The sequence below is a fragment of the Falco rusticolus genome, chromosome 2 (assembly GCF_015220075.1).
Source record: "Falco rusticolus isolate bFalRus1 chromosome 2, bFalRus1.pri, whole genome shotgun sequence".
NCBI classification, from domain to species: domain Eukaryota; kingdom Metazoa; phylum Chordata; class Aves; order Falconiformes; family Falconidae; genus Falco; species Falco rusticolus.
The window spans coordinates 90175538-90188818 of NC_051188.1; the positions used below are offsets into that span (position 1 = coordinate 90175538).

Sequence of the window (13281 nt, forward strand, 5' to 3'; positions counted from 1 at the left end):
TAACCAGCACTGGACAGAGACATTTGATGTCTCTTGGGTCTTCTTTTGCAAAAGTGACAAACCTATCTCCTTACTTCATTCCACACAAGATTTTATAAACCTTTATTATGTCCTGCCTAAATTCTCCCAAACTGATAATGGCCAGCCCACTGAACTGACCCCAGTTTGGAAGGACTCCATGTATCTGATCATCTTTGTTGTCTCCTAAACCTTCAATTATACTGTTTTCCTTAAGAGATGAAGAGACTGGAACCGCACACCCCCCCACCATGGGCAAGAACTTACACAGCAGCACAAGAATACTTAATTCATCTTGTATTCTTTTCTTAGTCATTCCTAATAGTTTCATTTTTTGAAACCTACTGAACGTTTAGTTAATATTTTTATCTATCTATCTATCTATCTAAATATCTATCATCAGTGTAATGTCTTGTACCTCAGCAACAATAGCCATGTCAGAAGTTATCATTCTGTATGTGAAGGTATGTATCTGAGCCTCACAAACCAGAATTTTGAAGAACTTATCCTCAATGATTTTGAGGTGAATCCCATGCTGCTCTAGAATGTTTTTCATCCAAAAAGAACTTACAAAGACAGAGAAATACGATATATAATTCTCATTTAAACATAACAGTATTTATCAGCAATAACCATACATTTGTCCTCTAGTATCAGAAAATTAAGGCCAGTTTCAAAATGGGCTGGATAATACAGCTGAATCAATGAAATGCCAATACAAAGTTAGGCCAAACTGCAGGGCTTTGCAGTCATGATTTTCTTTTGCCTGGCTGAGCAACTTCCTCAATCCTAACCAAGGCTCTGCAAAAAATTAAGTATAGATAACGAAGAACCCAAAGCAGGTTCACAAAAATATATACCTAGGGAAGCAGCTAAATGAGGTTGATATATATAGCTTAAAGCATGATAAAACCCATAATGCCTTGTACAAGATATGTGTTCAGATCACTTACCTCTCCTACTATCTCTTTTTATTTTATTGGGGTCTTCATAATCCCCCACCCAGTTATATTCTACTGGCATAGAAATAGGCCTTAGTTTCCCTGGAAACAGAGGAAAAAATTGAGATCATGCACCATAAGGCAGCATTAAACTAATATTCTTTAGAAGAAAGAACAAATTACGTGCTAAGCTGCTGTTCTACAGGGTTGCTTATGAAAGAGGATCCAGCATCGCCTCTCAACGAAAGGTTAAGACAGGAGTTCCGTTTTCTTTAACAGACGAGAAGCAGCTAAGTATTTAATGGAATTTTTAAGTTTAGAAAATAAATCCGGTGCCCTACAAAATCACCATTGGACTGATGTTTGAGACTGACAAATGCATTCAAATTACTTTAGTTTTCACTGAACAATATCTATTTCTTATTCTGGAAGCCGCTGGCACTCACATGGAAAGAACTGTTTTAAAGTACATGTGAATTATTGGTAACAGAAATGTGTCCACATCGCTAGAGTACCTTCACAATTGGCATCTTTGCTGGTGGGCTTAAAAGATCCATAAGTGACTGAGTAAGAAAGAAAGCAGAAAACCTCTGCATGTAATTTCTTTTGTAGCATTTCATCCACAGAAAGCAAAGTACATTACTATTGGTAAATTCACTTTGATTTCAGACAGCAAGAGACAGAATAGCTGAAACTATTATATCTTTCAAATTTTGATTTGGAAGCTGCTGAGTTGATTTTAAAAAATGCTGTAAGCTATGATTTCTGATTAAGGATTTCACAAATACAGTGGGAAATTCAGTGAAAGTGTGCTATGCAACTTAGTGAGGTTACTTAAAAGTGGTCTAAAATTTTTAGCAAGTTTAATAGTATATTCAAACAAAACACAGAGTAGCATGGTGTATGGCACAGTATCTGGCAGATTGAAAACAAAGTATTTTTACATGGACAGCCCTCACTCTTTTTTTAATAGATCTACTGGTCACAAAACCAAAAGGTGGAAAATAGTTTGTTTTTAAAAGTAGCAGAGCTTAAAAACTTCAGAATTCTTGTTAATTAATTTAGTAAAAAACTCCTACATAAAGGTCACCAGTCTTATTCCACATTTATGAGGATAAATCCACAATACGCTAAAAAAGAAAGACGTGTTTATAATAAAACAAATATTCAAACATCTACCTATTTAAGTACAGTGCCCATGGAAAATACACCAATACCATGCAGGCAGCATAATGGTAAAAGGCAGTCTGGTCTTTTTAAAAGATTGACAAAAGAAGGTGTATGTTCTGTACAGACCTCAGGATGAGATCACAAATACATCATGGCTCAGGAAATACAACATATATACTTAACTTTTTATTTATCATTTACTTTACTGTTTATGGACCCACATTTAAGTCTGACCAAAGCCGGTGAGATTTAAAGCACACAGTTAAGTAATTTCTTGTGAGGATGTATTCAACTCATGTTTACTTGATCAGAAGGAACTTTCAAAGGTTACTTTTTCTAGAAACACAACTTTGTGAGGCTGAACGCATGATATCTTATTAAAAGGACCTGAACACCTAAGAAGAAACAAAAGCTACAAAATCTTGTGAAGTCTGATTGTTATCAAAAAACTTTAGCCATAACAAATTTTCTACAAAATCTCTAGCTGTTCAAAGTGTATGTTTTTTTGTATCTGGCAGTAAAATGGCAATGACCAAATCTGTTCCTTTCCTTAAAGTCAAGTCTCATTTGCCTGCTACCTCTGCTAATCTCCTTCTTGTTAACCCCCCTGGATTCCCTAAATCTGTTTTCCCTGGTGACTACACTCAGGAAAATTTCTGCCTTGGGATGTGAACAGAAGTTTTCCGAGGCCAATTAGCAACAATTATACAACAGCTGGAAGCCAGTAAGAGCATGAAAGAGAAATCTCTTTGTTAATATTATCAAAAAATACCCAAAGATTCCAATAAAGAAATTATGGAAGGTCCTATTAACCTCTCACGAAGGAGGACTGAGAAATATTTCTTAAAAAAACTAACACCACCACATAATAAATGATGAGCACATGTTGAAAACAATTATTTCTCTAGGCCTTGGAACTCTGTTTGACCTTTTATTATGGGTCACCATAAGCCAGAAGAGTGTTATTGTCATTTTCCAGATTTCTGTGAAATCCTAAGGTTGTGCCTAGCCACAAATCTTATGCTAACAAATGCCATGTGGGAAACTGTATAATTGAATGCTGAAGTGGTAATATTTTTAGAAAATAAACTTAAATGAAAATGGACTTGATGGTGTGAATTAATTAAAAAAGAATTGAGATCAAAAGTGAAAGGCTGTGTAACAAATATGTTAAATAATGACTGATTTTCAGTGCAGTCTTTGATCCATGTATTTGTAACCTTTTCTGCTAACAGAAAAAAGGCTAAAAAAGCTATCCTGTAACAAAATAATGGACTCAGCAGCCCTTGAAGAAGAAATGTGTTGTTCTTCACTCTAGACCACCAGTATTAAAGTTTAACATCCAGAACAGAGAGTACATCTCTGTTTATGGAACTGACTGCATCATGGAAATACTGGAGTAATAAAACTGATATATCACTCTGAAAACTTAGCAGTTACGTTATACGTTATGAACATGGTTAGAAACCACCCAAAACTACCTGAAATCAAAAGGATTCTGAGGATTTTGCAACAGGATTGTATAGTTCTGTAGAAAGGGTGCATTTTACAAAAATGCATCCTCTAATGTTGTGCAAGCACATTGCTCCAGGTCTTGAGGATACCTTACATGGCTCAAGCTCAATTTATATCAAGGTTCCCAGGTGATTTTGGAGCTTGGCCACAGGATATACTAAACCTACATTTCTGCATAAATTAAGTCTATTTTCTTCTTAAAGGGATATGATGTCAGGATTATTATAACTCCAGCATACAGCTTGCGCCCAGTTTTAAAATTGAAATAAAATAGCTACTAGGGTGAAAAAATATTCAAGTGTGTGTTCAGCTAATATCATAGCAGTCAAAATATCATTTTTAAGCATGAGATTTCCTCTTCATTTTCTTCTATATCCTAACAACTTTATGACTGCACGATTTTATACTTGGCGGTAGAAAAACAGTTCTCCCAATCCAAAGCTGAAACAAGTTACAATACTAGCTAAAGGAAGAGTTCTGACAGATTCAAAGGGATAATAACCAGGAGCAGAAAGGTCTGAGGAGCAAAACTCTCACCAGAAATTGTTCCTGAGTTCTCACCCTAAATAAGGCAAAATCCAAGATGTGGAAGTAGCATGACTACATGTGTGCATTTACATGCAAAATTCTTTCTTAGACAACTCATAATCTCAAATAAAGAGGAACTGCTATATACAGGAAGTCATCAGTTCCCATATAGGAAGTTACAGGAGGTTAATACAGTATTGCAAAAAAAGCATACTATCATCAGTCATATTTCAATCCTGGGACTAAAGAAAATTAAAGGTTTAGAGAGTAGTGCAGCACAAAAGCAGCATGTCATCTCTTGGTAAATCTGAAGTGATTTTGATCTTTAAAACTACTATACCTGGGTAAATTTTTGTAATGCTGAATTCCTTAACTTATGCAAGTCTTGCCCTTATACTGGGAGAACAATTCCATCCTGTATTTTTAGTAAAAAAATGCGGGCTTCAGCCAGTTGTTTGGTTTTGGGTTTTTTTGGGTTTTTTTTTTATAAAACGATACTGAAGCATAATCTGGAAAATTAAGCTAATAACAAAATGATAGAATTTATATTCACAAAGATCTTCAATATAAAACTGGACTTGCCCTCCCTATCATAGTATATAAGTACTACTTTCTTGCTCAGAAGCTCTTAGGTTGAAATTGGACTAAAGTAGTACAGAATTCTTAGCAAAACCAATGGCCGCCAAAATATTTTCACGCTTAAAAACAACAGCAGATGCACAAAAATCCTAAAATCAACAAATGGTGATTATCCTTATTAGATCAATGCCATACCATATGTTGGTGTGCTCTCTCTCCTTCCAGGACCACTTGTTCTTCCTTTCTCGTATTCATAGCAGTATAAAACTGCGTCTTCTTCAACCACATTAAAGCGTTTCCGATATTCCTGGTCAAGAAATGAGTTTGGAGATTCGGATCCTGTATGAACCGGCTTGCCCACTATATGTCTGCCAACATCATCACATGGGAGATTTCCCTTTTCATCCCTTTAGTAAACAGGAAAGGTTTTTAATACACTGGGATAAGACATCGATTTTTTGTTTACTGTGAATATTTCAATAAACATGGGAATACGTCAATATTTCATACAAGCAGGAAACGGATGCCGTCGCCCAACATCAAGATAACACATCATATCTACATATGTATGCATGTATGTGCCAGTTATCTAACACATCTCTGTTTATTCAATTATTTTACAGACTGTATCCATCTTACTAGTTTCTCTTGAAAAGAATGACAGAAATAAAGCTAATGTGCAGTTACTCTTCTTTTCTTTTTTTTTGGAGTCTACCTAGAATTTTGTGATTTAGGGCACAGTACTAATAATATTGACCTTACTTTTTTTCTATTTGCATTTTTAAATACATCAGGCAGTTTTAAGACACAGCTATATGGCAAACGTGCACAAATTCAATCTAGTTCTTCACAAGCTAACCGCAAAGCAAGAACCAGAGATTGATGATGTACTGACATTTGACCTAGTCTTGCACAATCAATTGAGGCCTAGAAGTTCTATAGGTACATCCATGCAGTACCAAATAAGGTGTGTAGCACCTGATCACGAGCTGCTAACCCAGGACAGCAAAGCATTACGAGGCACGCACTTTGCAGTTTGTATACAGATCACCAAGATGATTGGTTTTTCCTTCCCCACACCTCCACCTCACTCTCTGAAAATGCAAGCTACTTAAAGGCATCAAACAAGAAAGCAAGTGGTACCTGGGGTAAGAACCTTCTCCTTGCACAGTAAACCTCCTGGTTGGACTGTGACTACAGATGGCTGCAAAAGACCTCATCATACAGTAATTTCTGGGCAGCAAAATGCATGGGAGGCAGCCAAGAGAGAAGCTGGGCCCTCCCACCATTGTCGGAGTACTTCCACCCCTCTGGACTGCCATGCGAGTTCCAAGCTGGCCAACGTGCTGACCCATACTTGCCTTGGCACCCTCAGACTCCATCTGAGGATGAAGCAAAGCCTCCTCATGGGATCCAGGCAGCCATGGAGGATGAGAAAGGGCCATCCTGCTTTGGCTGCGACAGCACCACACCACAAACCCTCACTGACCACTATGCTCCCTTTGCCAGGCTGCCTTCCCAGTGCAAGAACGGTGTTGGGTTAGTGAGGGGGGCTGGTGCAGTCCCACCATGGCTGTGAGTTCATCTCCAGTCATGGAATGACTTTCTGTGGTGACAGTGCTGGGGGACCTTGGCGGGTAACATGATGGAGACTGACATAAAACAGCCAGATAATAATTAGTGCTGCAGCTATCATCAGGGGCTGGCACAAGGAAGCCTCTTGCCATAAGGAGGACAACCTGATTTGGAGGGATCTTTACTGTGAGCACAAAGAGAAGTGCAGAGCCACCACATCCTTTGCCACAGCCCTCTAGAGATGAGGGCTTCAGTTCTCACCCCCAAAGGTATTCAACCAATTTGAGCAGGCACTAACTTACGACCAGCACTTGTAAGTAACGAGCACACAGCACGTGTTGGTCCCTCCTTCTCATGCCATTCATATGCAGTTATGTTGGCAGCTGTACTATCTGTGGGTATTGTCACCAAGGCAGGATGAATTCAGGGTTTTACAATTTACATCCTTTTACTCTATTCCAGCAACAAAAGGAGGGTTAGTTTGTTTGGGGTTTTTTCCTTGGAATGGCAACAACAAACTGAAAAACAGATGCTGAACAGTCTGATAATACTTGAAATAAAGACATGCTTAAATATAGTTAATCATGGACAAAAAAAACCCTGATGAAATGCCAAAACAGATTATTCAGAAACACTGTACGCTATGTGATGGGTTTGAAAAATGAAATATACTCCACTAGGATTAAGCTGATGAAAAAATTCGAATGTACAAAGCTTAATCTCTCTCTAAGATTACCGCTTGTACTAATAGGTATTATAAGATTTAATCAGAATTGTCCAAACTACTGCATTATCATAATGATTTAAGAAATAATATTAATAAATAATCAAAATGCATTTTGAAGATCTCAATTTCTACAGCAGAACTCAAACTGCTGAGCAGTGAATATTCACTAAAAATACTTCAAAAGAAAGGATGCATTGCCTATCAAATAAAAGTATCTTTGTGGTGGTAAACATAATCAGTAACAGTATAAAGGCATTACCTCTTTAAGATAGTAAAATTATAGTTTCAGGAGCAACAGGTCTTTACCATATAACTATGGCATTCAAAGAGAAACTAAGACTATTTTGGTTGGGGTTTCTTTTTGAAGCTTTTTAATGTTAATCAGAATTAAATACTTTATTTTTTCTGTGGATTTTCTGAAAACCACATCCTCAAAATATTTTCACAGACATATTCAATCCCTACTGACAATGTTTTTGTTTAATTAGAAGGAAAATAAATTAGTGTACTAGACTGTATTCTGTTTGTCTCTTTGTCATTTTAAGACAGATGCTAGAGAAATTGTGCTAGCAAGTTCAACTGTGTTGTATGTGTCACATTTGAAACAGAATTGCAAGTTTTTTCCCAAGAAATAAAAATCAACAGACGAGGAAGGGATGAAGAAGGAAGATGGGACTCAGCTTATAGCTTCACGAAAGGCTTGTGACATCACCTAAATCATGAAGTGGAAAGTCACTCTTTTGCCCTGGGAGGTTTTTCATATCTCTGAAGAGTAAGAATTTATCATAGAATCACAACTTCTCCTCCCCCCTAGGCAATTTAATTTGCCATATATCTCACTCTTGAATAACCCCCAGGAAAGCCTTGTCATTATCAGGTCATACATCTTATTAATTGGGTAGAAGAGTTACTGATAATAAAGTCTAAGAAAAACTCAGCTACAAGAAACTCAGGTATAAGAAAGGACATGCTGCCCTTATGACCTTTCCAAGAAAGTTAACTAAAAGCAAGAAGTAATTTAAAAATACATTGCTTGGACATATGATAGCCTGTGTCTAAGAATATGGAAGCTTTAAAAATACTGATTTCCCTTAAATACATTTCTAGACCTCTAGGTAGCTACTTCAATATATTTATAGGCTATAATTCTCGCAGAATTTTAGGAAAGCAACATCTGTGTACATCATGGAATTAGACTGAAACACTTGAGGTCGTGTGACAATAGGGTAATGAATCTGCACGGAGGAGCTGCTGCTTTTCTGGCTCAACAAGCCCGAAGACCTGGGAGAGATGAAAATGCCTGTTCCAGGTGGCAGGTCAGAGTAGCAGAAACATTTACAGGGAACTATAATATTCACTGCAGAACTAACACACAATCCTAAAATTTGCTCTAACATCATCAAATCAAATGTATCTAAAAAAGAAAACACCATGTCAGAACAAAACTGCTCTTGCTGAAGTTGAAAGTTTCTTATTTTTATCTCAGCCTCCCTTGTTGCATCATGGCTATTAGGCAAGGGGACAGATATGAACTCTTTTCCTAGTTATACATTCAGGGGTTCAGATAATTTTTCCTCTTCTGAAATAGGATGAGACCGTTACGGACAACAGATTATCCCATATTTGACAAAATAGGGTACTGAACCTTCTTTTCTAAAGGCTACTGTCTATTTTGCAGACAAGACACTGATTCAGATCATTGTGGGTCTGATTCAGCATATCTACCCTTAATAATCAGTTCAGCTGCAAAATGAAGTATTATCAGCCTGATCCTGCAGGGCAGGCTGATAAATGGGTAGGAACAGAATAGTCAGTTACTTTACAAATATTTTTCACATTGAATTGTACCAGAAATGGTCTTTTTTACCTTGGAACATAAGGTTCTGTTGGAGGAGGGGGTATGTAGAGATCCTGAAGGGCAGAGCTGTCTCTTTTTGTAGGTGTGCTGATCGTGCTGGATGGCGTAGCAACACTGCTTGTAGGACTTCTAGGAATAAGAGGCTGGTTCAAAAGAGAGAGAGAAATAATCACTATTATCCTTATATATTATACAGTTTTAACTGAAAAAGCTATAAACATTCTATAGTTCAGAAAGCTAAAGAAATAGTTAACAGTTCTAATGTTTTGTGTGGTTTTAAACTGACTGAAAAAACACTCATGCTAAGGAGACAGATCTACAAATGGATATGTACTGTGCTTTTAAAATTGACTCCTCTGATTACATCTTTTTCCCTTTTGCACAGCAAGATTATTGCCAATTCCCATAAAAACAGCAATCAGTAGAACCACTGGTGAAATCTTAATGAGTAAATAACATACAGAATCCAGTGAATTCCTTAATTAAACTAACATTAGTCAAGAAAAATTCTAGTGTTTACAGTGAAAGGTGCATAAGTAAGCATTAAACTGAATGTCATCTTCCCCCATCTGCTCTACAGCTTAAGAATGAACTGTAAAACCTTCTGCTTATGTCTGCAGATGCTGTATAATCAGGTACTGTGTCCTCAGAGCACACGTGCTATGAGATAGAATAAAATGGAGATTACTATTACTCTTCACTCCCCTGGGCACACTCCTCACAAAGTAATGTTTACTCAGAGGGAAGGAAATTGTACACTCCTTGCAGAATAATGATGCATTCTAGTTGTCATTTCAGTCCAAATGGGATCCCTCCTCTTAATTACGTCTTCCCCCACGCCCTGCCCCGAATTAGACACCCCTTTTTCTTCCTCAACTTAATTATCTTGGCTAGCAAAACAATGACTAACCATTTGAAGACTTTATTGTATCACTGTAAGGCTGGAAATTATACTAAGATTTTCTAATAGTCTCTATACAGGTACAGAAAATTGAAATGAGAAGAAAACTTTGACTGCTTTAGTCTACTCAATAACGTCTGCCTAATAACAAAAGCCTTATGTTGCTCAGCTTGTGTGACAGCTGAACTCAAGCAGAATAAAAAGCAAAAAAAGCAAATCAGCAAGTACAACAGTATATTCGTATACCCTAACATTAATCTGATATTAAAAACTGAGTTTTGCTTTGAAAGAGTTCTTTCCCCTCCATCTTTTTGGAAGTGAACTTGAAGAAAGAAATATTGGGATTAAAGAGAGCTCATCATACCTATAACTTCTGACTTAAACAACTACTGGAGGACACAAACGTTTCACATTGTATTAACAGTTGAGAAGCTCTAAATACTGACTGAACGGGTGCGTAGAAAGATCCTTCTGCCAGCATTACTAAGAATACTTCATGACAGACCAACAGGGCATTCCTGTTCAGAATAATAAGTCCTTATTTTTTAGCTATTAATCTTGACACTGTATTATTATGCCTATACTGCAGAAAACCCCAAGAGTTCAACAGCAGGAACTTTTTCAAAATGTTGGCCTTTCAAAAGCTAGCAATAAGCCTTTCCAATTTATGCTTACCAAGCAAAGCCCCCACCACTGTGTACTTTTTTTCAATCTGTATGTAAGAATAATGCCTGCCACTTAGGAAACCTTATCCTTTAACCAGTTACTGCCTTGTTTTACAAACACAGCTGTTTCAGAATTTATCTCAAACATGACAAAATGTATGCTTAAAATTTTCTTGTTAAAATTTTGTAAGTCCACCTTTAGAGCCACAGCTATAAACTAAAACAAGTTTTCTCTTTTTGAATGTTAGAAAACCATCTCCTGTAAACAGTGATACTGTTAAATTCTTTCCTAACTCATTAGAGTTAACATGAGTATTCTGTAGCAAGGCCAATGAAAGTCTGCCAGTATTTACAGGAAGAGAGGGAGAAAGACACACACACACAAAACCAGACAGGTAAAAGACTTTACAACCACTAAAAACAAGAAGACAGAGTCTGCATAAGTAACAATAAAGTTGGTAACAAAGCTGGGTAAAAAAACCCAACTACCTAACGCCCCTCCCTTTCAGAGAAACAAAAATCTTATCCTTTAAATTTCTATCTGTAACACTGTAGCCATAGACTTTCTTGAACTGCTCACTAATATGACATTTGTTATTTCCTTTCTGATACTTGCACTGCTATGACAGGTACCCTTTGTGGCTTGCTGAGTAGTTTGTAGAATTAATTTTCATCATAAGACAAAAGCATTTTGTAATCTAGACCACGTTTACACTTGTTAAGCCTAGGCTGTTGTTGGCTCATACTGGCAGGAACACTGAGAAAAGCTGGGAAGATGGATTTGCTCTTCACTTTGAGGAAGAAGACAGCCCTTTACCTTACTTGCATGAATAGGTAGAGAAGAGGAAAGGGGGCCCTTGAGACTGGACCAGTGGCAATCAACAGGAGTGTATGGTTTCTGTCATGTAAGAAAAATCATGCTCAAGCATAATAGTGATCTGGACTTACAATGGGTTGATGAGCCTCTGGTGGTTCTGACCAGCTGCTGGAGGGCTAGACAACACAGGTAAAGAATTTCCCTTGTGTTACAGCCTGGAATACCTGGGATTAATTATTTAAATACTGATGACATGGGCTTAATTTCTTAAAAAATGTTTTTGCTGAAGCCTGAGTATTCTATTGGGTAACTTCACGCTTCACTAGCCGCTGCTAATACACAGCCCAGACATACAGATCATTTTGTCCTCCAGAACAGTTTGCTGGAAGATGCTGGAAATCAGGTGGGGTTTGTACGTTTTTGACAAATGCCTGTTTTGGTCCATCTTTTGGCTCGGCAAAGTGGTTAAAACAGTGAATACAGTAGAAAGAAATGGTATTCAGTCTACCACAGAAAAACACAAGCTATCCAGCTACCTGAAGGTAAACGGTTTCCCTCAAACTGTCCCCATGTCAGACACTTTCAGAGGTGAAACTACAGTGTAATTGGTGAGTCTGAATGACTGTGGTATCTCACGGGATGGCAATGTGGGTACACCTTCCCAGGGCACCTGAAGCTTCCAAGGGGATAGAAATTGGAATAAAATCTAATACAAGTGGAAGCACAATCCTGTAGGTTGTCTCGAAACATACTAGGATGTCTCATATGTCTCATATCTTTTCCATATTTGGGTCACATTGCCAAAGTCAAGTCTCCAGCTTATTTTCACAAAAACAGAAAAGCTGTGTAACTAGAAAAAAAAAAAAAAAAAAAGACACCCACCCCCCCCAATTTAAAAATAGGCCACCACCTTTTTTTCTTTTTTTTTTCTTTTTTTTTTTTTTTTTTAAATATATTTATCACCACTTCACCAGTAAATCAATAGCTCAGTAAGACTGGTATATGGTAAAAGCGTTCAAATGTTCCCTCCTGGTAGTAGCTTAACACACTGAGAGCACTGCTGTAACTACCACCTTGTGCTGCAGGAGTTCAGCTTTCATTTTATAAAGAATTACAATTCTTCAGGCCCTCCTTGTTAAAAAAGAGCCTTCAGAACATGATCTGCAGGTATGCTGCATCTACATGGCATTTTGCATTGCAATTTAAAGACCTCAACTGTTCAGTTCGAGTTAATTTGTGCACCTGCAAGTAAATTGGCTCATGCAGCTTTCCAGTTCAATGGCAGCCATTCAGTGGACCATATGCAGGCACACTGAACAGAAGAACACATGCAATTCCATTCAAATATTTCTGAATTAGATCAGTCTTCGAGTCTCTCAGTCTTGGAGATCAGTGTTATCATTGAGTTAATTCTCTTCCAAGGACTAGAACTTTTTCCTCCTGCAGTCCCTTTTGGTAGGCTGGCCAGGGCATGTGGGATTGCTGAAACAGCAATAAAACTAACGAGTTTTCAGGTCCAAAATCTTAAATACTTGACCCACAGGAATAGCCTGACAAAGAAAGTTTAGAAGTTACATATTAAAACTGGAATAGCCTCAAGAAGGTCCCACAAAAGACCCTGCATCAATCTCAGCCCACAATGACAAACACAACATCTGTTATTTCAATACATTCTGGAGTATTATTTCTCAAACATTTTGGATGCACCATCCTCCTTCAGGATCATCAGTCTTTATGGACCCTTTCCCAAATTGTCAGTTGGCCAGGGAACAGATAACCAATGGTCTTTACTTACAGCAGCTCAGTTTCTCTAACGCAGGGAAATAAGAAGTCCCTGTAAGTACTGACTCACAGCACACAGACACTTAACTCGCCTCTCCTCCAGAAGCTGCTCTGTCCCTGGTTAGCTCTTCTCCTGTGGTCCCTGCCTCCTTCTCACTACCAGGGCCTATTGCTGCTTTTGCCATCCCCAATCCTGAAGGAAGTG

At 37.7% G+C, this 13281-nt stretch overlaps 1 protein-coding gene across 5 annotated transcripts in view; it reads right to left on the bottom strand.

The window, feature by feature from the left end:
* Window positions 1-13281, bottom strand: part of CNKSR2 (connector enhancer of kinase suppressor of Ras 2) — a 220746-nt gene that overhangs the window by 83269 nt on the left and 124196 nt on the right. For 3 of the 5 annotated variants that reach the window (XM_037378110.1, XM_037378108.1, XM_037378112.1), the window contains 3 exons: window positions 8921-9054; window positions 4947-5158; window positions 972-1061 (listed from right to left, as the gene is read on the bottom strand). In XM_037378110.1, the coding sequence (XP_037234007.1) occupies window positions 972-1061; window positions 4947-5158; window positions 8921-9054 (436 nt within the window). The remainder of the gene's footprint in view (window positions 1-971; window positions 1062-4946; window positions 5159-8920; window positions 9055-13281) is intronic. The other 2 variants (XM_037378111.1, XM_037378109.1) reach the window with 1 other exon arrangement.